At 40.5% G+C, this 26,540-nt stretch overlaps 1 protein-coding gene across 1 annotated transcript in view; it reads left to right on the top strand.

Annotated features, from left to right (window-relative positions):
• The window catches only part of Unc5d (unc-5 netrin receptor D), a 553,430-nt gene that overhangs the window by 492,535 nt on the left and 34,355 nt on the right, over nt 1–26,540 (top strand). Inside the window, 3 exon segments of the mRNA XM_052751943.1 lie at nt 12,818–12,986; nt 14,552–14,779; nt 25,658–25,807. Coding sequence (XP_052607903.1) covers nt 12,818–12,986; nt 14,552–14,779; nt 25,658–25,807 — 547 coding nt within the window.

Raw genomic sequence — 26,540 nt, 5'->3', positions numbered from 1 at the left:
GCTGGTACTGCTGGTGCTGGTGCTGGTGCTGCTGGTGGTGGTGGTGCTGGTACTAATCCTGGTGCTGCTGCACAGTCTGGCTAAGCACTCTCAGGCTAACCCAGCACTATTCACCTTCCAAACATGGTGAACTCACTTCTAATTGAAGCTATCCCTCTCTCTTTATAGGGGGAAAATAAAGCAGAGATATCTCATGACAAACTGCTGTGGACGTGTAGAACAGTCTTCATGATTGGTGTTATGAAAGCAGTTCAGTCAGTAATTATGAAGAGTCAGGTGTGTTCAGTACTATGGACCAAGGAGACTCTGATGCTATAGACAGGAGGTGGAAGAGGAAGGGTCTAGTTATGCAACACAGAAGTGGTTGGGACCCAGTGGGCATGTTGTCTGTGTCTTTTCTATTTGTGGAACTGACAGGGCTCAGAAGCTGATTAGAAAGTTATTGTCAACTGCCCCAACATTTGACGTTAGAGATTAGTCAGTCATAACACCAAGGCCAGTTTTGCACTTCCCTTTACCCTGTTGAGAAACAGCATCTCATCTCAGTGGACCCCAGCACCCCACCCATGCACACACATTGCCTCCTGCCTTCCTGTTGAAATAAGAATGCAACTGAAGAGAGACAGAAAAAAATAAATCACATTTTAGAGAAACACAATCTCAAAAATGGTTTTGGTTTTGGTTTTGTTTTTTTGCCCTCTCCAAAGACCCAAGAGAATTGGCTACAAAATTTAAATTATCTATAGGGAAATGGCCTTGGTAGCCGTTCTCATTGCATACCAGTTTCTTTACCAGCTCCATGTTACCGGGATCCAGGAGGAAACCTGTGGGAATATAGGGCATGGTGGCTTTCCTAGTCTGTTCTCTGTTGCTGTGACAAAGGCCATATCCAAAAGCAACTGGGGAAGAAAGGTTTCTTTCATCCTACAACTCCCAGGTCACCGAGGGAAGTCAGGGCAGGGACAAAGGCAGGGACTGAAGCAGCGACCATGGTGGAACTCTGCTTACTGGCTTGCTACCCATGGCTTGCTCAGCTTGCTTTCCATGTACCATCCAGGACCACCTGCCCAGGTATGGCACTGCCCCACAGGAAGCGAGGCCCTCCCACATCCATCATTAATCAAGACTTGCCTACAGGCAATTTAATGGAGACATTTTCTTAATTGAGATTCCTCTTCCTAGATAATTATAGCTTATGTCAATTTGACAAAAAAAAGTAACCAGGACAGTGGCAAAGCCAAGGGAAGAGGGATAATTTCCAGGCCCCATATTCCCAAGAAGTGAGATGAACCCTAGCTCTGAGATGTGGGCCACAGCTTTTTCAGGCCACTGCCGTGTTCTCGGAGGAGGTGTTGTCAATAGGGGCCACAGGGGGCTGCTGGTGCTTACAGACAACTGTTGGCAAGCTGGTCACACCCACCCACTGTCGATGAGAAGTTTTAGAACCACTGATCACTAGCTCATCTACATTGACCCCATTAAGGGTTCTTGTTTTTAAAATCCTTCTAAGTCAGCTAAGAAAACCATCACTACCTTGCCTCAGATGGTTGAGTAAAAAGGTGTAAGTTCTCTGTTTCTTTCCTAGGAGAACAGCTAGGGCATACGTTTGTAAAAAACTGTGGGGAGACTGACAGTGTCTCCCTTCCTGTGCAGACACTAAGTGTCAGGCCTCCTGTGTGCATGCACTCATTGTTAAACCATCCCTGAAAATGCCCTCTCAGACACACCCAGGAGAGCTGTTCCTCACCAGTCACCTAGGTGTTTCTTAATGCCATCAAGTTACAATCAAACTTGACCATCACACTGGTCAAGGTGTATGTACATACGCACAGAGGTAGACATTATTGTCCTGCATCTTAAAAGCAAAGCAAAGCAGAGGAAAGATGGGGAGGGAGATATAAATGTGAATTTTACATCCAGTTGATTTGATGGTAAGGACGGATGAGGCTTCAGATTTGGGAGACCTGGTATGGGTCACTTTCAAAGGCGTTATCTACTGTCTCATCTTCATTGCCAAAATGCCAGCCTGCATCATCCAAGTGCCCTCCTTGTGGAGTTATTGATAGTGTCCTGTTTGCTCCCTCCAAATGATGCCAGTTTGGACAACAAATAAATCATAGCCTCTCTACAATTGAGTGTCCTTGTCTCTGATCGTGAACATATTAGATCCCTTCACTAATCTTCACATTGGAGTCAAGGGAGAGGGGATAAGAGAATCTAGGGAGGGGTGTGTGTGTGTGTGTGTGTGTGTGTGTGTGTGTGTGTGTGTGTGTAGTGAAAGACATGAAAGGGTTGAAGATATTGCCCAGGACTCTGGGACTTGATGATTAATTAGCAGAGAGAGATTTGCCAGCTGAAGGCCACCTGAGAGTTTCTGATAACAGTTGCTCTAGGAACAACTTTGGATTTCTTTCTAGGGAATAAACATAGCTCTTTAACCTACAAGGAAAAAAAATAATGAAAGGAGAGAGAGAGAGAGAGAGAGAGAGAGAGAGAGAGAGAGAGAGAGAGAGAGAGAGAGAGAATCCATAAAGGAGAGAGAGTAGAAATGTGCAACATAATCATGGTGGCAGCAGGGTGGGTGATGACCTAGTAGAATGAAATTTTGGTTCATAATCAAGCCAGAAGGTATGGCAGTATTCTGACTTACTAGCATGAGGTGAGGATATAGGGCACAGAAGGGCATCCCTGTTCCATTCAAGGTAAAATAGCCTGCCTTTCTAGGTAAGACTCCAGCTGTCATCCTAGAGCTAATTGACATGTACTGATGATACGTCGCACTTGTCAAGATTGTATTGCCAACTTAGCCATTGACATTACATGAAAAATAAAGAATTATTAGAAATGAACCAACATGGCAGACTGTTGACAGGGTGGGGGGAGCACAGAAATTCACACTGCTTAGGCTCCAGTCAATCCTGGGAAGAGCCAAGGTAACCTTTAGCAGATCATTCATTTTTCTCTAGACATATGAGTTTACATATTGTTAACTGTTTTGTGACTTGGATGAAGATAATACAATAACTTCCTCTATAAGAAGTCCAGTGAAAACTGTAAAATACCATCTACTTATTCATAAATTTACATACTCAGTCATTATGTGGTGATAGGAGTTCAGATCTAGGGCCTAGACTATGCTAGAGAAGTGCTCTACCACTGAGCTACATCTCAAGCCTTCTTTTTATTTTTCATTTTGAGATAGGATCTCACTAATTATCCAGATTGCCCTGGAATTTATTCCATAAACCAAGCACACTTTGATTGTAGATCTTCTTTCCTTAGCCTCAATAGCAGCTGGGATTACATGCCTATCCTGACAGGAAGACCGAGTCCTGAGATATGTGTACATGTTGAGTGCATATGTACACGTGTTCCTGTGAATGTGTGTATATGTACACATAGATGTCCTGCATTTGGAGACCAGACATCGATACCTGGTGTCTTTCTCAATTACTCACTACCTTGCTCTGTTGAAACAGCATCTCTCACTGAACATGGAGCTCACTAATTCTGCTAGACTGGCTGTCCTGTAAGCTCCTGGCATCCCCCTGTCTCTAACTCCTTAGCTTTGAGATTAGAGGTTCGTGCCATTACACCTAGTTTTTTGACATGGGTACTGTGGCTCTGATCTCAAGGCCTCCTGCTTGCACAGTAAGAACCTAACTGACTAAAACCACCACCTCCACCTACAGCCCTGATTTTTTTTTTATTGCATAAACAACAGATGTTCCCCGGTTGCTTTAGCTGTCTCCATGATGCCCCCATACTTCTGGGCTTAAAAACAAGTCAATTTTTTTCACTACGATTACAGTGAAAAGATTAGTGGTTCACTCTCAAGACCCCTGTAAAAATTAAACAAATTCCCTCCAATGCTTTTGAGTTTGCCACCATTTATAGTGATTCTCAGGTCTGTCCTTTATACCTCCAAAGTCTATTGTATGATTCTAAACAGTGGAAACCTGGTAGGCTGACACTTGGGTTAGAAGATAAGTGACTAGTCCAGCAGGACAGGTGGCTTAGGTCATCTTGAATATGCTGTATCCCCATCCACTCCCAGGCTTTCTTTGCTTGCTAGTGGTGGATGAAAACGCATAACTGGCCTTGTTCTTCTTTGCTCAGGGCTCAGTCCAGGTTTTGAATTCACTGTGTTGCTTTAAGTGAGTTTCAGAACACTTTTACTGGATGCATCAAATGGGAGACATGTTCCTATCCCTTCTGAGAGAATGGCGTTAATTAACACTGTGATGAGGCTAGGGAACTACTGAGGAAAGGTGATTCCTAAGTAACACAACAGAACAGGATTCTGCCAGTACCGGGGGAGTAAATTGCTGCCATTTGGGAGCTACACTCATTCTTTCAGGCTACCTTGCCATGCGTTGTAATAAAAGGAGCAATTTATCAAATAGTATCTTAATGGACTAGAGGGGTTAATGCACCTTTAGTGGAAGATTATACTCTTTCCCCCAGTAAAAATCAAGATGATTTTTTTTTCACGAAGTCATTTATGTTGGAATATAATGTCAAAACGAAACACAGAAATAAAAGGTGAAAAAGAGAAAAAATTCACACATCAATTGTCATTTTAAGACTTGCTCCTTTTCAGAAAAGACTTCCCCCCCCAAAGCCAGCCCTGCTTTCTTTTCTACCTCACACCCCCTCAGTCTACAAGCACACCTCAGTACAAATTGCCGTCATTTTAATCAAAGTGCATTTGAAGACCAAGTGAGCTCACAATGGGAAGTGATTAGAGTGGTCCAGGGGAGTCTTTAATTAAAGACGCCATTGACAAGATAACAATGGTTTTGAATGCTCTTAATAGAGCAAAGTGGAAAGTATACCTTAACTCAATAAGGGGAAAGTCACTGGTTCATGGGTTTGATTGCACATTGTGAGCAAGGCACCACATACTGTAATTATTTTTATTTGTATGACTATCTCTTTTATTGCCCGTGCTGGAAGTAGAAATAACCTGTCCTATTAAGATATTTAATATATATCATCCTTTCCGCTTCACGTAGTTATAGTCTAATAAAAATGCCAAGAGAAGACACCAGCCCTCAGTAAGGCTTCCTTCATGCTGCGAAGGTGATCCACCCAGTCCTTGGAAGACATGAACCATCCACCTCCTACCCTCCTGGGTGTAGTCTTTAAACTAAACCACCAGACCCTCCCAGGTCCCGTAAGGTTATGTGCACTCACAAGTACCTGTCTGGATAACGGCATAGAGCCTCCATCAACTGCACCATTGAAACCCTGATAATGAGCAGCACCTGGATTAGTTGTGCCATACCTGAGAGAGAATGCAGGACAAAGAGCAGGAACAGAGGGTGCCAACATACAAAATGTTATTCCACAATAACAAAATGGCTCCCTGAAGATGCCTCATGCTGCTCCCAGGACTTGGGCATGTTCTTCCCTTATGCCAAGGGATTCCTCCGCTATGAATAATGCTAGTGACCTTGAGAAGCAGAGATACTGCAAACTGTCTCAGGAAAACACAGGGAAGGGTCTTAAGAAGGCAGGAATGACAGTCAGGGAGATCTGAGAAGGTCATGCTGCTGGCTAACAGATGGAAGGAGGGACCTTGCCTCAAGACATACCAGTACCCTGCAGCTGGGAAAGGCCAGGAGATCCTTTTAGCTTGGTGAGATCTCTGCTACTGAGACCTGTAAGAAAAGCTTGTTTTAAACCAATTTGTTTGAGCTAAGCAGTAATAGGACAGAAACTCAAGCTTCTACTTGACCACTGTGCAAACCCTAATATACTATCTTCTCAAAGCTTTCTCTGGTGTAACAACACTCATGCCCGAACTTGCTTACAGCCCCAACTTCGGGGATGAAGTGTCTACTTCAGACATCCAACACTTGCCTGGCATGCATGAATCCCTGGTATCTAATCACTAAAGCTTCTTAACAAAAAATTCCAGGCTTGAAAAATATGCCTCATAGAACAACTCCCTACCACCCACTGCCCCATGCTCAATACCAATATTACATACAAACATACACACACACACACATACACACTCACATTCACATACACACAGAGATACACACTCATTCACACACACACACACACACACACACACACACACACACACACAATCAGCACTAATAAGGTAGTAGATCCCCTTCCCAATTCTGCCTCAAAGTTGACAAGTGACATTGGCTTTGTCTTGTCCCTCTACCCGGCAGCATCCCTGCATCTAAGCACAGAAGACACTGGGCCTGATTTCTCCCTAGGTCTTCCCTGACTAAAATGAAATAAGATTCACATTTCCTCCAGAGAAAGCTGTTTCCCCATTCAAAATGTAAATGAATAAACAACTTACTAGATATTAAAAACTGTCACAGCAGCATGATGCATAGATCCGCTCCTCTCCCTCTCCCCTCACTCCTTCACAGCGAGGCATCATTTCACTTCTAAAAAGCCCAACACTGCATGAAAGATGAGCCTTAAATCATGTCTAGGAACTGGTGATTTGCACATGATTTGTGCTTCCTTTAGTATATTAATTGGTAAACACCCTACGAATGTGTGTGTAAACTAAAGCCGTTTAACATATGCAAACAGTTTAATCTCTCTCAGTGTGGTGTTGCTCCATTTCAACAAGCTCAGAGACTCCTTCCAGTGTGCCTCTCATTCTCCTCCCACCACATTCCCCTTTGTGCTGGCTCCTTCCCCCGTGATCCTATTTTAGATAATACCATGTGGGTGACCCAAATCTTTAAACCCTTGGAAGGTAGAGCTGCACTTTGGTCCCTCGTGAATTGTACATGGGGGCTGTTTTAATCCGGTGTTCTCAATCTGGGCTTCCCGACTAATGGAATACAATGGCTTGATGAGCTGCAGCATTATTTCCAGTCACTGCTAATCAACCTCCAGCCTGGCATCACTACTTATGCATAGATGCTGCTTACAAACTGGAGATGTAAGGAGAAGTCGGCTACGATGGAATGGTGTTAACATTAGCAGCATGAAAGGCCTTAACACTGTGCGTTAAACTTGACCAGCATCCAAATTCCATTTTAGAAACCTTCCCTGTATTTGTCAGAAGCCCAAGTCCCTCTTCTCTGAAGGGTTCCTTTGAATATTTTCTTAAGAACAGCACAAGTTTCAAATGTTAGTGCCAGGGACACCTTGTAAGTAAAAGAAGTAGGGATGCCTGTCCCTAGTTCACAGACACTGAACAGAACTTTTACTGGAGGCATCCAGGAATGTAGAATTAACGACGCTGCCCAAGAAATTCTGAGCCCCATTCCTGTTTTAGAACCTCTTGAAGATAAAAGGTGAGGAATCTGCTGTCATGAATAGGTGATTTCCCCCCATTTTCTCCTCTCTTCAGCTCCTCACTACCTATAGTTGCTTTCAGGGTGCTTGTTTTTCACAACCTCCATAGGAGTCGTGAGAAAAAGTTCTCAGCACGTGTGTTCACGATTTCAGATGAACGAGTGAGAAAGGCTAGCTTTGAAGAGTCCAGCTCACCTGCAGTTCTAGGATGTTTCCCGGGAATGCTTTGTAAACTGGTCAAAGCAAGACAAAACAACGAAATAAAAACAAACAAAACAACAAACCTCAAACCTTCAGGGCTTTTGCCCTGCCGTAGTAATTTTAGTACCCTACGTCAGAATGTGGGTTTTAATGAAAGGGAAACAATTATGAGGGTGATGAGAACAGTATGTCTCCTCAGTTGAAAACTCTAACAGGCTAGAGAAACCTTGCTTTCAGGGGTCTAGCTGTAGTACCACAGCTGAAATCCATCTGCCTTTTACGTCCGTTCCATTAAAATATGAATTAATTATGTATTGACCAAGGGTCTGACATAGTAAAACTATCATTACTCTCCTGTCTGGATTCTGGAATGATGTTGTGGGTAAAGGTAATCAAACCTCTATTAATCTAAAATCAAGGCCATAAGGAGGAAGGCAGGGATGGTGATTAGCAAGCACAGCAGGGCAGGCAACAGCAGTGAAAACCTCATCTCCGAACTTGAAACTGGCAGTTTGGGCTTGAAGAGAATGATCTTTTACAAGTTTAGTATCAGATCAGCAACTGTTGAGTTAAAAAACACAATGTCTAAGCAGGTACCCTGTCCCTGTCAAGGTCATCAGTGTTGGCAGTGGTGCACAGATAGGCAAGAAGAATGCTACCCCACGGGGCTGACAACACTACCTGCAGCACCTCCGTCTCTCTCCAGTTCATGTTTCATGCAACAGAATTCTGAAAAAAAAAAAAATAATAATAACTCCCTGAGTATCCTATTTCCATTCACTCATTCAGTTTCAACATTTTTAAAATCTGAATACATTTTCCAATGTAATGAAAATTGGAGACTGGTAACAGACTTTCTTTTGCCTGTGATCAGGTTCGTAAGGGCTCATGTGTATTACCTTTGCTGTATTCCCTCCCTGTACATTTATACAAGTGAGTAAAATGCATGCATGTACACATGAACAAACGGTTTATAACCTTTATGAACCAGGTGCCCCTTTATCCCAAATACGTTAGCATATTTAACTCCAAAGCTGGATGTTATCTTTCGTGACCACAGCCTGTTTATCAAAGTCAGATAATTAGCACTGATGAAATACTATTACCTACTGAACAAACCTTGTGTATCTTTCACCTTTTATCAGAATAAAGCTCTTCATGGCAAATGAGAACCCAAGATGGTACATTGTATTTGATTGCTATGTATCTTTAGTCTACGTGAATCTGATATTCTGTCTTTGAATCTTATGACAGTGACAATTAAGCCTGCAGACTGACTATGTAGTACACTTCCCAGCAAGCTGGCTTCCTCTCTTGTTTCCAAGGGTTGAGATATAAGTTGTGTGCTTTGGGAATGGTCAAGAGGGGATGCTGAGTTCCCTGCACTGCACCCCATCTCAGGATGCCTTCTGTCTATTCCTTCCACTACTGGCAACATTAAAGTTGACAACTGTGTCAAGTTCTATGTGGCAAATCACCCATGTGTTGCAATAGTCGCCTTTTGTAACTTGCCTTTTGGCAAGTACCCCATGGTAAGTGCTTTAGAGCTATGTCCTTCTTTAGAACTCCTCACACCTCCCTCCAGTAGGTTTATATTATGTATAATTCTAGGTCAGATCAAGAATTACTGTGGCTAATTGCTAAATGATAGTTTCCTATGTTTATCCCCTAGTCTTTTGTTGTTTTTAACTTTTTCTTCTTGTACATTCATTTATATCAGTAGCTCCTGTGCATTCTTATGTGGCTCAGTGTGCTCTACTTTGCACTTTTGTTTACTTTGAGTCTCAAAGTGTTTCAGACTTCATGATTAGGAGCCCCTTCAAGCTGGCTTCTGTGTTCTTTTCAACAAATATTTTGAGGGTTTACCATCAGCATGGTTGGACACTAACAATACAATAATGAACAAAACATTGTTTTGAATCTCTAGGCTCGTGAAAAGTACATCTTAGCTTAGAGTTGACATAAGAACAAACGAGCAAAAAGGACAGTCCATTAGAAAGCATTGAGCAAAAGAAAAGCAAAGGTCAGCCCTTGGTGTAGGGGATGTTCCAATTACCAGGGTATGGGCAAGGAGTGCCTCATTAGTGGATGTCATTTCCACAAAGACCTGAACAGGACAGGGAATCTGATGGCTGGCTGGGGGACATGTCTTTCAGGTAATACCTAGCACTGCAAAGCAGCAAAAATAGCCCCAATTCCTTGAGGTCAGAGCAAACTGGCATGTGGCTGAATTGAAAGTAGACTAGAAGGCAAAGACAAAGCAAGAAGACCAGCCTTGTGGCCAGAGTCCCTTAAATCCTGATAGTGTGTACTCCTAAGGCTGTGAACCTTTTGTTAAAGCATCTATTGATTGACACATTGATGAGTTACTGAATAAATGTGCTACCTCAGATAACAAAGTTCCTCTAGAGATAAAACCTGGATCTCAAATTATCTTTACATAAAGAAGATCTAAATTATATGCATATATGCATGTGCCTATAAATGCATGTATATGTATATGTATAAATAGCTGGAGAACAATGTAAGAGTTATGTAACAAAGGTCCCAGGCAGCAAGACTTTCCAATCCGGGAAGCATAATAGGGTGTGTAATGTGGTGAACTAGTTCATACTATGGTTCTGAAGTCACAACCATTAATAGTTACAGTTATTATTAGCTTATAGCAATTCTAGAAAAAAAAAATGTGTTGCCTTTTCTCCAAGCAAGGACATGAATCCTCGTCATATATTATATAATGTGAGAAAATGCAAATGCCATCCAAGCTTTTCCTATAAAGCTCCATCTTTGTCCATACTCAATTAAAGGCTTCTCTCCCTAATCCTGTCCTTAAATGTCCTGAATCATTATCTGTGACTCAACTTGGATCATATTCTCCATCCCCATCTTTCCTTGGGATGTCACAAAAGACAGAAAATTGGCCAGAAAGCTCTTGATGATGATAGAGAAGAAAGATACAGTCTGGTCACAGACTGCGAGAGTTTTGAGTCAGAGACTTCTCAAAGGGTTCATCTGGCATCCCTTTGACTGACATCTCTGTGGCCTTATACAGCAATTGCATGCCTTCTCAGGTGTGTGAAGGGTTTTAATTAATATTTGTAAGTCTCCCCGATTGCCAAGAATAGACAGTGACAGAAAAGGGCAAATTATTATTACCGATGGAAAGAGAAATGGAGAGATTAAGTTTTGTTCCACCACCAGAGAGATACCAATATCTACAGACACTGCTCTCAGGGAAGGAGGATTACATATAAACTTTGATTTATTGACTTTACACTTATGGTGGAGTCCAAGGCCCACTTAATGCAAAGCCCCAGCACTCTAATACTCAGTTTACTGTGGCTGTGAGTGCTGGTCCTGGTTCCATTAAGACTGAGAGGAGTCTTGCTATTCACAGTGCGTGTACAGGTTCCTCTAATTAGCTGATTTCAGTTCATTTGGCATTAAATAATTCCCCCAATTCCCATATGTTTGAACAATATGTTCAATGAGGGGGATGATTCTCTGAAAGCAATTAAATAGTTCTTTTAGGAGAGATTGTCATCGGTCACTCACAAGCATCCCTGCTTTTCCTGTCCATGATGAATGGAGATGGCAATTAAGAAAAGTGCTTAACCCTGTCTAATAATCGTTGGCAGCCATTCACCCACACAGGCCACCACTGTGTGCTGAGAGCACACACTTGAGTTTCACTTGTTTGTCAAACCTCGAGTATACTGTTCTAGACTTTCCAAAGCGTGCTCGCTACTGCTAATGCAGCTCTGCATTCTCCCTTGCTGCTCAAATGTAAAGGGGGGAAGGGAAGCGGGGGGAGGGTGTCTCAGCTTAACATAGGCTTTATTTGTAGAGAAAGAGCTATCAAATTCGGGCATTTTGGAAAAATAATCTTTTTGAAAGCATTACTAGTGCTTCTTGAGGAGGGAAGGCAACCAAGTCATCATGCTCAGCTCTGTCTCAGATGCAGTAGATAGAGGGTAATCCTGCTCCATTATGTAACCTGGGTTTAGTGCAACAGAAAACTATAGACAATGAGCTCAAGTGTGGCCACAAAGAATCTGAGGCATGTCAGCGAATGTGAACAAAAGTGATTCAGAAATTAATAGCATTTAGGTGAACTCCTAAGGAATGATTTGCCTACCTAAGACCATGAGACTAATTTTATCTTTGAGAACCAAATTTCAACTTTATGCTGCCAGGGGCTTACTCTGGGGATCCAGGATGACACATTTAAATATCTTCCTGAGTGGAGAGTGTAGAAGCTTTGGTAGTGTCTATCTGACCTAGATCTCAGCATGCATTGCTCATCTGTGAGTCTGCAATTACATCATTGATTGTATCATTGTATTTTTTATAAGTGAAAACCCACAAGACAAGAAGAGCTTTGGGAGACCATAAGTAGGCTTCCTATTATGTTATTTTTACTGATTGTTATTATATAAGCTTCATCTCCTTTTTGTTTCTTTGGAGAACTGAATAAAACCAAGGGGTGGAGTAAGGCTTAGTGGCCCTGTGTTCCATTCCCAATATGGGTGGTGTGAAGGGAACTGTGTAATGAAACACGGAGAGTCAATGAGGCATGACTTCTTTACTGAAATTTCACATAGGTTTGTCTATTCTACAATAGCATTTTTATTTTAAGTAATTCACAACAAAGGAAAATTTGAAACCACTTTAAATTAGAATTTGAAGTAGAGTTTAAAATTAGATATCATGTGCATGATTATATGCATATAGCTTTCCACTGAGCTATCAGTGTAAAAATATTATAAAACTGATGTTTGTACATTGCAGAAATAAATGTTTTTAAACCAGAATAATCATGTCTAATTTGTATATACTCAAGGTAGTGTTTTGAATCATAATAACTTGTTTCATCATTTACTAGCACTAAAATATTATTGAATATGTTGTTTGGGGAAAGGGATCTGGTGAGAAGACGACCAAGTATGTCAGATCTGTAGAATTCTTGGGACTTATCACTGATAGGAATATGCTAACGAGAATGATAATTGAGGAATATATTAGCAAGAATGATAATTTGTCAGCTGGGGTTGGCTCCGCAGGTGCACCTTAGGGTTCTTTGATTCCTTCCTTTATTTCCAAATGACTGGTTGTCACTTGGTTGATTTGTTGGTGAAGTCAGTTGAGACCTAACAATAAGTCAATCTGGATGCCTGGGCAGTCTGAGGCTATGCCCTGTTCTCCAGGTCATTCTCCAGAGGGATTCCCCTCTGCTTGTAGACTATCCCCATCTGTAACCAAGTTCTCATTCAAAGTTCCTCATCTTTCACGTGCTTCCCTGCCTTAACCTTTCTCTTCTGTGAAGCCTGCAGTCAGATGGATCTGAGGTGCTCCTGAGTCCTGAAGTCACCTGCGGTCCTCCTGACATGCTCGTCACAACTCCCTTCGCACTGACTATCCCTCACTGTGCAGACGTCAGCTCAGAGCACTGGAACATCCACCTGAAGAAGAGGACACAGCAGGGGAAGTGGGAGGTGAGAGGCTGGGTAATGTTGTAATCTTTTTTAAATGGTGTTTGGGTTGTGTGGATGGTTTAGGTTGAATCTTCATCATTCTTATTACAAGGGATCAGCTGAGAAACCGGTGAACATTTGCTAGCTGCCAAGCAGTTGCAGTATGCATTTGATACAGTCCTCTAGGTATTTGCTAGCCTTTTCATGTAAGAATGGAAAACAGAGGCGAGCTATAATCCAGAGTTATTGTTTGGTCTGAGAACTCGGTTGTAATTGCCTGCAGAAATGCATACACTATGTACCTGCTTGATGAGTTTCCAGACTTCCTCCTAGGCTGTGTCCTTTTCTAAGCTGGCATTCCTCTGTGCCAATGAAGATGTAGGTCAAGGAAGTTAGGCTAAGCTTCCAAGTATCTAGGAACACACTGGGTGCCTAATACATCTTTATGACTTTAGCAAATACATGGAGGATTATCGCTACTGATTTCCTGTGTAAATAAGTACATGTTAGGAGACATATCTCAATCTGAGAGAAGCAAAGAAAAAGAATGGGAATACATAATAGGAGGCTAACAACCAGAGACAGTCACCCCCAAGGAAGATTGTAGCTGAATTACTAGTTTAAGTGAAAGCACCGATTTGCCCGTCTGATGGAGAATTCTTTGTGTCTATCTGAAGTCAGTTTGCATGAAACCAGGTGAATTATCTTATTGGAACACAGTGACCTGTGCATGCCAGTCCTGGGATCTTGCCTCCCAGGAGGTACTCAGGCAAAAGAAGTAAAAGGAAATCATAGTGCTCCAGGAGAAAACACACAGTTGCTACAAGAGATTACATATGCTGGGCCCAGCTATCTCTTGAGATAGTCCATTTTCCATGTGCTAGAATGAATTCGTTCTGTTACGTATTGGGTCCTGGTGCTGTGGCAGAAGAATATTTGGGACTCTGAAGTTCGTAGAGGGGTCATGTTGTAGTCTTCTTCCCCTTGTGTTTTGTTTTGCCTTGATTTCTACCACTTTATTCTCAGCTTTTCCTCACAATCTTCTCCAAACAGATGGTGTTATATTTATGCTCCACCAAACCGGTTACACATGCCTAAGTTCTTATCAGAGAGGGTGAAATATTCTAGTGCATCTTATCCAAGTCATTTATTTAATGGTCCCTTGTGAATGATTGCCGTGAAATGAAAGAGGATAAAGTGTTGGAGTGAAAATAAACATCAACTTAAGGGTATTTTAGAAGGTTTTCAGAAACAGATCTTTGAAAAAAAAAGGTAATAATAATGTAAGTTTGCTTATTGAGGTTAAAGCTCAATTTTTTAAAAACTGGTATTGAACAATTAACTAGAAATGGAAATTTCAAAGCAATGTTTTGTTATTGTTCCTATTAAAAATGGACATCACACTGTACATAACCATTTCATGCATTCTTGCCTTCAGCAGTTATTTTAATAGAAAACAACGATTTAACATTGATATTTAAGACAATAAAATATTCTGAAAAAGTTTATTTATTTGTATCTCTGTAAACCACTGGGCCCTATGGTATTTCCAAACTGAAAGAATTTAACACATCTTTCTCTAACAGGAAGTGATGTCAGTGGAGGATGAATCCACATCCTGTTACTGCCTTTTGGATCCTTTTGCCTGCCATGTTCTACTTGATAGCTTTGGAACGTATGCCCTCACAGGAGAGCCAATCACAGACTGTGCCGTAAAGCAACTCAAGGTGGCCGTGTTTGGCTGCATGTCCTGTAACTCCTTGGATTACAACTTGAGAGTTTACTGTGTGGACAATACCCCTTGTGCATTTCAGGTTAGTATTTTTTGTTATAATTTTTTTTTTTGGTGCTGTGAAAATTATGACTATCTGTATTAGTTCCTTTTCTGTTGCTGTGATAAATTATCATGACCAAAGGCAACTTCCTGTTAAAAGGGGTTTATTTTGGCTTATGGTTCCAAAGGGATAAAGTCTATCATGGCAGGGACTGTATGCTATGGCAGCAGAAGCAGGAAGCTGGCTGATTATATTTCCATCTATACCCAGAAAGCAGAGAGAGGGAATGAGAAATAAGGCAAGGCTATAAACCTTCCAAGCCTGCTCTCAGTGATATGTCTGTTTTAGCAAACTCCATCTTGGTTCCATAACCTCCCCAAACAGTGCCACCAAATGGAGAAAAGTGTTCCAATACATGAGCCTCTGTGGGACATTTCTCATTCAAACCATAACAGCTTCCAAAACACCAGTATTAGTAAAAGGTTCTTCAGTGAAAACTTGGGGGGGGGACCCACACCACTTTGAACAAGAGCTCTGTTACTGTGTTTCCAATGCAGAGGAGATGAGACAATTGGCACTCAAGATGGGGCACAGATTAAATTCATAAACACCAAAAGTACTGTCTACTAAATTATGAAACCATCTCAAAGTGCAATCATAATTCAGGAAAAAAATGTAAATGGGTGCAAATGTTGGAGAAGACCTTCTGAGAACTTTTGCAAACCTTTAATGACAGGATGACATTTAAGAGCAAAAGACGGAGATAACTGGTCAAGAAAGGAAATAGCATAAAGCACATAACAGAGAATTATTTGCTGTGGGAAAAGCAGTGAGAAAATTGCCCGAGTCTACTGAAGGATGGAATTAGGAAACAACAATGATAAATCATACCTAACACCAGGCAGATATATAGTATCCTGGACACGGTCTAATAATGGGCTATTAGGGCAGAGGTAGCTCAATGTTCTTTTCCATTTTTGGTGCTTTTAATCATGTAAGATTCATCTTAAATTAGATACTCCTGAAGAGTGTGGTTTATTAATAGCAGCAAGGGTAATATTGAACAGTCTGTGGAAGCTTTGCTCATATATAAATAGCATAGCTCTCCTGACACACAGGGATCCTCATGCCAGATCCCTGCTATTCCAGTCCTGGATCATTAAGTCCATTATGCAGAACATTTTCTCAGTAACTAGGTTTTAAGACACTGAGCTGGAAAACTCATGTTTACCAATAGAAGGGATGCAAGGACCTGAATCCTGAACATAAGCCAGGAGGTGACACCATGACAACCTGCATTCCCAAGCCTTCTTCCCTGCCTATCTTATAAGGAACACAAGTTATTGTGAAGGTCATGTTAGTCTTATCTCCCCATAGGGGCTTTTGTTTTAATGCACATGGGATTTTGTGTAGAGTTCCAAGGAAGCATTAATTCTCATTCTATAATTGTTATTTTATGTTATTCATTCACCCTCCCTCCAATCCCTCAAAGGAGAATTCTTTATAAGAGAAAATGCATTTGGGATTCAAAACACAAAGAATGAATAACTAGAGAAGTGCATGTTGGGATTACTACAAACACTAAATAGTTGTCTAAAATGCACCAATGATTCCAACTAGATGATGTTTAGTAACTCATCCAGGTGTTGAAAATGGAGCAAACTGGAGTTGAGAACTCCAGTCTCTTAGGGATAATCCACTGTTGATTACATTCATTCATTGACATCAAAGTTAGCCCTCAACCAGTTTGGACCTTCCTTGGAACAGTAGTCTCACTGCTTATATATGCACTAGTAAGATAGATATTTTCCTAGACAGTTTGTTCCCAGTATCTTTCAACAATCTATTTTCATTCCCTTTGATGCAACCAGATTTTACAGCAACTCAACTGTTTGAACAGATTTGCATTGCAAGGGAAGTCCTAAAAACATGCTAAGCTCAGCTTCCAATTTACTGTCTATTCCTGCTGGCTCTCCACCCTTCTTTGTGCTAGGGAAAATGCTCTTCTGTCCCTGTGGGATACAGGTATCCTTATTGCATTATTCAGAAGTATGCCTATGTCGGTAAAACTTTAGCTTTGCTTTAGGAAAATGTTGCTCAGTAGATACAACTTTGAACCTCACTCATTAAATATTTTTTACACTGGTGGCCTTTTATCCCTCCAATTACCTAAGATAAAGAAGGTTTTCAAGTAGCAGTTGGTAGTACTTGTTATTGGAAGGTGTTTGTGATAGCTGTCATGAGCAGCTGAGGCCACACATCCCTTCTGGGTTTCTAAGAGATCCTCAACCTGGAATGCATAACTTTTTTGAATCATGGATAGAATAAAACATAACTTGAAGCTTTTCTGAGAAAAGACTTCTTCACCCAGAATATAGCCATCTAGTTTTTTCTTTTCTTTTCTTCTCTTCCTTTTCTTCTACCCTCCCCCCTCCATCTCTCCCTCCCTCCCTCCCTCCATCCCTCCCTCATTTTTCCTTCCTTCCTTCCTTCCTTCCTTCCTTTCCTTCTTTCTTTCTTTCTTTCTTTCTTTCTTTCTTTCTTTCTTTCTTTCTTTCTTTCTTCCTCTCTTTCTTTCTTTCCCTGTTATGTACTCATGGTTTGTATTTCATCTTACTATGTAATGTATTCAGAACTTTCCACATAGAATCACTGGTGTCCCTTTAATATCTTAAATCATCTGGGTTGTATTTTATGGTTTGATGTGTGATATTCATTAGTAGTTACTAACCCATTAAAACTGTTTCATTTTAAGAAAGCTTCAACAATTCACTCTTTGAGACTCTAAAACACTTCATGGCTAAAATCAGCTAAAGTGGTATGAGCTAAAAATACTGTGTACATTGTTGGCTTATTTTCTATCACCCTCACAGTATTCCCCCCACATACACAGAAAAATACTTGATTTGTACCATGTCCAAGACTATTAATAAGCCATAAAACTAAAAATAAAACAATAACATTCTAGTTTTTGCTAATTACCAGTTTAGTTTCTAACTTCAAGTATGTAGTAAAAGCTGTTAAATAAATATATACAATGCTGGGAAATAGTCACATATTCATGTACTCACGATAATAGACATTAACTGTTATTAACACTTTTACGATTTTCATTGTATATATTCATTGTACATAGAACTGTTTTAACACAAGGACATTTTTATACAAGTCTATAGTGTATATTGAGCATATCATGAGGCCCCAGAGTCCCATAATCTTCCCTATCTCACACCTCCACCTCCTTCCATTAGGCCCTCTCTTAGTTTATTTTCTGTAGCTTTGATAAAAATACCCCAACAAAACCAATTTAGAATCCATAAATGAAGCAGAATATTTGTCTTGCTGAGACTGATTTAATTCACTTAGAATTATCTCCAGTTTTATCTACTTGTCTACAAATATCACTTTGCACCTTATAGCTAAAAAAAAATTTTAAAAAAAGGTCCATTGTGAATGTATACAATTTTCTTCATAGTTCTGTATTGGACACCTTAGTTGCTCCTATAATTCAAATTTTGAATAGTGCCACAAAAAACAATGATGTTTAATTATCACTGGGATATGTTGACTTAGAACCCTTTGGATAAGTACCCAAAAGTTGGATAGCTGGGTTGTATGATAGAGCTACTGCTAGTTTTTTGAGAAATCTCTGTACTGATTCTGATAGTGGCTGGACTAGTTTCCATTCCTACCAACAGAATGTAAAATTTCTCTTTGTCCACACGTTTGCAGAATTTCTTTTTTTTTTTTTTTTTCGTTTTTCGAGACAGGGTTTCTCTGTGTAGCTTTGCGCCTTTCCTGGGACTCGCTTGGTAGCCCAGGCTGGCCTCGAACTCACAGAGATCCACCTGGCTCTGCCTCCCGAGTGCTGGGATTAAAGGCGTGCGCCACCACCGCCCGGCCAGAATTTCTTATTCTTTATTTTCTTAATGACTATCATTCTGACTGGGGTGAGATAGGATCTCAACATGTTTTTAATTTTCATTTCTAGATGGCTAGAGAAGTTAAACATGTTTCGATGTTTATGGGCTATTTGTAATTCATCTTTTAAGAACTATTTGTTAGTTCTTCAGCCCATTTACTTAATTGATTGTTTGATCTTTTCCCCATTTGCTTAGTTTTTTTCTTTTGAATTCTTTGAATAGTCTAGAGATTAATCTTCAAGCAAATAGCTAGCAAAGATTTTCTCACATTCTGTAGAATGTCCTTTCACCCAATGTACTCTTCCCTTCAACTGTTCAGAAGACTTTTAATTCCATGATACCTCAGCTGGCAATTGTTAACATTGCTTCCTGAGTGACTAGAGTCCTATTCAGGAACTCTTTGCTTATACCTGTGTCTTGAAGTATTTTCTCTACTTTTCCTTGTAACAGTTTCTAAGTTTCAAGTCTAAATTAAAGTCTTTAATCTATTTAGAGTTGGTGTTTAGTTACATTGTTTATTTAGTAGCAGTGGGCGGGGGGGGGGGGGGGGGGGGGGGGGGGGGGGGGGTATGGTAAGCTTTGCCATACTTGTGCTGTATGAGTGTGGACTTCAAAGGGCTCTTTATGGAAGTTGGCTCTCTTCTTCCACCATGTGGGTCCTGGGGATCAAACTCGGGTCTTCAAGCTCGATGGCAAACACCTTTACTCACTAGGCCAGCTTGCCTGTCCTAGGGCTGATAATTACACAGGGAGAGGGAGAGGGATAGTTTCACTCTTCTTCATGTGAATATCTGAGTTTCTCAGCAACAGTAGTTGAAAGGCTGTCTCTTCTCTGATGTACATTTTTGGCATTTTTAATAGAGTTTATGTTTATCAAAATTAGTATAGAATTTTTTCACAGAGCATTTCGGCAGTTATTGCCCATCTTAGAATTTGTTTCAACTATCACTATAATGAAATGTTTATCGTAGTTAGGACACGCTCGTGACAACTGTTGTATTTGTTGCATCTCAAAGAAATGATAACAAATATGCGCTGAGCTAGAGCTTGGCTCTTCACCAAGAAGGAAGGCTGCTGTAGGGGCATGGTTACGTCTTTTTTCTCATTCATATCTCACTGGGAAGTTCTGTCTCATAAAACACTTAAATGCTAGAAGAAATCCTTTGCAAGAGGATGAGCCTCCAAACCAAATCTACCTGTCTGCTAACACCTGATTATGGACAAGTAATACAGTGGTTCCATCAAAGAATATTCCATTTGAAGCAGTTGAGTAAACAGACACTATTCCAACCTGTCTCCTCCATCCTGACTGCAGGGTTTCCCTGCTTAATTCTAATTTTTCTGGACTACACTGAGTGGAAACAGCCATGTCTTCAAATGACACAAACAAAACAGTCATCTCGCTGCCTAAGGTCTATTTTAGTATAGGCTTAGAGGCTTTTAAGATGTGCTCTAATAAAGACATCTACAACTGACTTCACAAAAAATTAGATCAACTCAGGTGTGCTGCTGACAAATAGAAAATGTCCACTGCCTGGAGGTGAGAGAGGGCTGAGCTAAGAAAGGCTGCAGGAGTTCCATCCTCTCCTCTCCATGCCTCCTCTGAAATGGTGGGAGCAGCCATTTTGTGCCTCCTTGCTGAGGCTGTGCCTCTGTGGATGCGTCAGACTCAAGGCTAAGGATTCAAGATACAGTTTCAAAGCAGTTACATTTTCAGACCTGGTTTTGTTACTCCATTTTAGGACAGAATGGCATACACAGCATGCATGTGCGAGCATACATACACACACACCCATAACCTTTGACATGAAGAAAGCAAAGAATTGAGATCTTGTATCTTCATCTCAGGATGTAAAGAAAAACAAAGCTCAGTTTTCCCCTTCACAGCAGTCGGCAAGTCTATTCAGTACCTCTCGGTACTCATTACTTATTTGGCATTAATGTGGATTTAGAACCTAATTTCAAAGGATTTCCTCCAGATGTAGTTCTTATGTTTATCAATAATGCAACCTTGGGAAATATTGTTCATGTAAAGCATTTAAAGGAAAACACCACAGCAACACAATATGTATATATGTGTATGTGTGTGTTAAGTTCAAACAGTTTTGTCTCATAAATATGTAAATTCAGTCTGCCTCTGTTAGTATCCCTGAAGCATACCTGACTATTGCTGGCTGTCTCATTAAATCAACATAAAGAGCTCAGTGAGCTACAATGTGCAGGTTTCTCCTGGCTGCAGCTTCAAGAGCTGGAAGGCTTACAGGCCTGAGTGTGACATGAAGAAGTTAAGGGCCAGTAAAATCACCATCCAGAGCATTACAGGGACATTTTATACATACAGAACCAGGTTTTCTTATTTCAGTAGCAGAATCATCTAAGCAGAAGGAGAGATTTAACAGGAGGCAAAATGGAGTGACTGTCAGGCCGCATTGTCCATGTAGATGATTCAAAATGAGTTCAGTAGAGGTGTGTACATGACTGCTTCACAAATCCATGTGTACTTGGTTTCAGGGGTGTACATTTGTAATACCATCATCACTCTATAGGCTGAGGCAGGAGAATCCTTAGTTCAAAGCCATCCTGGCCTAAATATCAAAACCATATCAAAAAATTAACAAACAAACAACAGCAACAAAACCCCACAGCTCTCCAGCTCCTAAGAATACCACATTGCACTCCGCTCAGGATTGCACTTCTCTGACAAGGTCAAAATATCTGATTTTAAAGTTCTTTGTACTTGGGAGTTTTTTTTCTTTGACTCTAAAGCCAACTATACATTTATAAATATGTAAATATATAGTGATTAGTTTGTGATGGGGCCTTTTCATTTAATAATTACCTTGTTTCAGAATTGATCTAATTGCTTAATATTTTGCCAAAGACTAGGCAATGTTAATTGCACGTAGCTGGTTCTTGTAAATCAGTAAGCTAAAAGACAAAACATAAAAACACTTGTATTTAAATAAAGAGCCTAAAGCAAGCCGTTTAAAATGATACCTCTCACTACTTGATAATTTTAAGTAGCTGCACATTGATTTTGCAAATTCTCCTCTCTGCATTGTGTGTGTATGTGTCTGCTGAGTCTTTACTGTTGTACATCTGTGTTGTACATGTACATGTGTGTATGGTGTGTGTTGTTTGTGTTGTGTGTGTGTAGTATGTGTATATAATGTGTATGTTATATATGTACAGGTTGGTGCGTGTATGTGTGTGTGTGTGTGTGTATGTGGTGTGCACATGGGTATGGAAGAGCATATACTTGTGCACCTACATGGCAACATCAAAGCAGAATGTCAGGTGTCTTCCTCTATACCTTCCTCTGAGGACTCTAAATTAGGATGTCTCACCAAACCGGAAGCCTTTAGGCTTTCTGGCCATGGAGTTTTGGGTTACTCGCCCATCAAAGCTGACACACAGAGTGTATTGTAGAGCCATGCCTAGCTTTCTGTGTGGGTGCTGGGAATCCAGATGCATGTCCTCATATTTCCAAACCAAGTCCTCTTACTTACTGAGCTATCTCCTCATCATTTCTACCACACTTCCTGCATTTTAAGGAATGTTTAAATTATATATATGTGTGTGTATGTGTGTGTGTATGTAATTGTATTATATATTAAATTATATATATAGTAGACATACACTGACTTATGTCATCCTATAACTATGTCTTGCACCAATGAAAAATTATCCATGATAGAGCAGGGATAGTAGTCTGAATGTCACATGACTTTAAGAAAATGGTAAGCCTACTGTAACAAAAGACAAGAATGTCTATGCAAAGAAATACTGGACTGTGATGAAGATGGACAGTTCTATTCTCTGTCATTAGCCATGTAACTTTAGGCAAATAACTTCCTTACTCTAGTAACCTCAGTAGGATCGCCTGTAAATACAGCATCTACTGACATAAATCATCATATATGCATATTTGTATTCTCATTCGTGAACACAACATAATGATCATATGTCAGCTGCTTGGTGGTGCATGGTTGCATAGCTACATAATCAGTGTCCAACCGGAGCATAGATCCAATGGACACTCATTGAATCTCACATGAAGGAACTACTGCCTCAATCTATTACATTGCCAATGTCTTATCCCACTATGCATTAAGAGTTAATTAGGATTAATTCTCTTCCCCACCCTGGCTGTTTCCCACCACTCGGCATGAATGACACAGGCCACATGTTATAACCAACTTTGCAGTCTCTGATGACATGAGGTTTCTACTTGGTGCAGTAATTGTTAGCCACAGGTATATATTTAAATTAATTAAAAATATAGTGCTGCAGTCCCAACTGCCATGTTTCAAGTGCATTAATAGCCATCTTGGTTCATGGTCATTGTGCTAGACAGTGAGGAAAGAGAACATCTTCATGTTCATAGCAAGTTTGCCACTGGTAGACAAGTCCCAAGAAATGTTCTTCCCCCAAGCAAAAACACAGAGCTATAGAACATGGAGTGGAACTCGGTCATTTTATCCTGGCATACTACAGGAGCAACCTTTCCACAATCTACTTGTCTTAGTTTGCTTTCTGATGCTGTGATTAAAAACAGTACCATAACCAAAAGCTGTTCGGAGAGGAAAGGGTTGATTTGGCTTAATGGTCGCAGTCACAGTCCATCATGAAGAGAAGTCATCAAGCTCAGGCCGGAGCCTGGAGTCAGAACCTGAAGCGGAGTCCCCAAAAGAATGCTGCTTACTGGCTTGGTACCCATGAATAGCCCAGTTTTTTTTTTCATATACCCCAGGACCACATATGTAGGAAGAGCATTGCCCACAGTGTATTGGACCCTTCCACATCAATCATTAAATAAGAAAATGTACCACAATCTTCCCTATAGGTCAATATGATGGGGTCATTTTCTCAGTTGAGGGTCCCTCTTCCCAGATAACCCTAGAATGTGTCAAGTTGACTAAAAAATTAGCCAGTAAACTACTCAAGAATGCAAGTTAGAAACATTTTTATAATTGTCATTCTATAATCAGGTGTGCAGATCACATGTACAACCACATGGGATATTGAGGCAGGAGAACCATGAATTCCGGACAGCCTGTGTAACTTAGTAATACCCTATTTCAAAATGAAACATTTTTAGAGACAAAGATGTAAATCTGTGTTAGAATGTTTGGCAAGTATGTGAAGTTCTGGTACCTCAAATTTCTAGAATCTTAAAAAGAAGTGTCCTTATAACTCAAGGCAGGAGATAGACACACTATGGGACTGCTTTTAGCCTCTAATAACTGAAGTACAAATTGTGCTTATTCATCAAATTGCTGCACTTCTTCCAACTGATTGTAGCATCTTGCAGACTGTAGTACATAAAGGCTGTATGGCTTGGTATTTTCTCCTGGGTCTCCAAGGAAACTATAAGTCAAGGGTGATTCCACAAATGGACCTGGGAAGGGTTTTCATCTCTAGTCACTGAAAGCCTTACTTCTACAGTAATTTAATATTTTTCAGAATACATATTTATCTAGCTGTTCCACTTGCCCTATCAATGTAATTCTGGTCACAACAAATTCAGAAGCAATTAAGTGTTTGCTGAGTCGAACCTGTGTGGGCTTTGTTTGTCATGAGTGTAATTATAATGATCTCTCAGTGAAACATACGGGAGTGTTTACCTTGGAAATTTGATTTCTTGTTTCTGAAGTCAGGCTAACTTGATAAAGAACTTCTTTTTCCTGGCCTTTTGGCTTAAAAACTCTTATGAATACTACTACAAATAAACACGCACTCCAGAACATTTATTTTGAGCCAAAAAGGAATGTTAGATAATGCCTGTCTTAGTGAAGAATTGCAGTAGAGTAGAGAACGCCTTGTCTGCCTGTATTGTGAAGGTATAGCACTGTGTGCTGTTGATCCCTGGGGGATGTCACATCCAAATGAAACCCATATACTCCTAGAAACTCAATGGTATTAGAATCAGCTTGGAGGCAAGGAGGAGTTTTAGTTTAAGGAAAGTTCCAGTGAGTTTAAAAGCAGCCACCAGAAGGAATACCATCAGGAAAATAAATAACACATGCTGGCTCAAGTGGATGGAGGCAGAGGGAGCCCTGCTGGAAGAAATATAAGTTACTCTAGCCATTATGAAAATCAGTATGGAGGTTCCTCCAAAAATTAAAAATATACTGTTGGATCCAAGAGTAGCACTCATGAAGAAATCAAAGCCAGCGTAACACAAGGACACCTACATGGCCTTGTTCAGTGCAACACTGTTCACAATAACTAACTTAGAGAATCAACCGAGACGTTAATCAGTGGCTGAATAGATACAGTCAGTGTGGCATATGTACACAGAGGAGGAGGGGTGGTCAGTCAGAATGATCAGGGAAATGGCATTTACAAGAAAATGGATGGAACAAAAGAGTATCATGTTAGGGAAATAATATAGACTCAGAAAAATCATGAATTCTCAGACAGTTTCTGGATTTAAAAAATAAGACACAAAAGTAAAAAAGGGACTGTGTGAGAAGAGACCTGTGAAAGGAGAAGGGGAAGCAGGAGCAGGATAACAGGGTTGTTATGATTAAAGTACATGGTGTACATGTGTAAAATAATGATGCCCATTATTTTGTAGAAGGAATGTATACTAATAATAAAAAAAAAATTAAAAAAAAAACTCAGCAAGGGCCAACAAGATGGCTCAGCAGGTAAAGGCGCTTGCCACCAAGCCTGGTGACCTGAGTCCAATCTCAGGAACTCACAGGGTGAAATGATAGAAATGATTCTTGCAATTTGACGGCTCACCTCTACACCTGAGTGCCCATACCACGCAAAATAAATAAATTTACATAGGCATATGTAACATAAGCAAGAAAGAACAGTTGTCTCTTGGTGACCAAATCCCTATTTTTCAACAGCTTTCAATCCCAAGTCTGGGGCTCTATCTGGCTACGGAAGTGTGTGTCTGTGTCAGAGGTGTGCATGGTCGTGTACACAAAGCCATATGCCTCAATGTGGTTCTTCCTTTTCTTTCCTGCTCCTACAGGAAGTGGTTTCCGATGAACGGCACCAAGGTGGCCAGCTCCTGGAAGAACCAAAGCTGCTGCATTTCAAAGGGAATACCTTCAGTCTTCAGATATCTGTCCTTGACATCCCTCCATTCCTCTGGAGGATCAAACCTTTCACTGCATGCCAGGTATCCGCCAAAGGGGCTTCTCACAGAAACAGTTCTGCTGTGACCAGCAAACCTGGGAGGGGCCTTCCTGTATGGATTGCACCTCCAAACTGTGAGAGATCTAACAGTTTGAGTGGAACATACTGTCCTAAATTCACAGGTGTCTCGTAAGTGGGGAAAAAATCCTCGCCTCTCGGGTTATGTGGCACTCCGTTCCTCTGTTTGAATTGTTCAGTATAGGTTTAAGATGGAAATCTAATCACTTAAAAGTAAGGATTGTGTGTTGTTTTTATTAAAATCAATCAATGTGAGACACTGTTTTAATCACAGTCAGCAGTGAAGAGGCAGAACGTCTCAGGGTGATGAATTTGAGTGATAGCTGTGGCTGAGAACAAAGATGTTACCCTTCATATGTGAACTGCTTGCTGCCAAATGTAATGAGTAAGATGAGAAGATACCCCTAGTCAGAAAGCAAAAGCAAGAGGAAGCCTCCCTGGAGTCCTTTTATAAATACATAAAGATATTTATATATTAGCATGCATATGTCTCCTAATAAAGATTTTTTTTCACATCTCAGGGTGATTCAGTTATGCTTACCATAAAAAGATATCTGAGAAATTTGTGATCCTGACATTGAAGTCTGAGAATTCCCTTCATTGCTATCATAAGCAGGCCACCTTTTCTTCAAATGACAGGACATTTCCTTAACACCAGAATAGTTTCTGGTAGACTCATGTTAATTTACAATTACAGG

Source organism: Peromyscus californicus, unplaced genomic scaffold (assembly GCF_007827085.1).
Source record: "Peromyscus californicus insignis strain IS unplaced genomic scaffold, ASM782708v3 Scaffold_23__1_contigs__length_62951481, whole genome shotgun sequence".
NCBI classification, from domain to species: Eukaryota; Metazoa; Chordata; class Mammalia; order Rodentia; family Cricetidae; genus Peromyscus; species Peromyscus californicus.
Note: the sequence above shows the minus strand (reverse complement) of the source record. Positions and strands in the feature narration are given on the sequence as shown.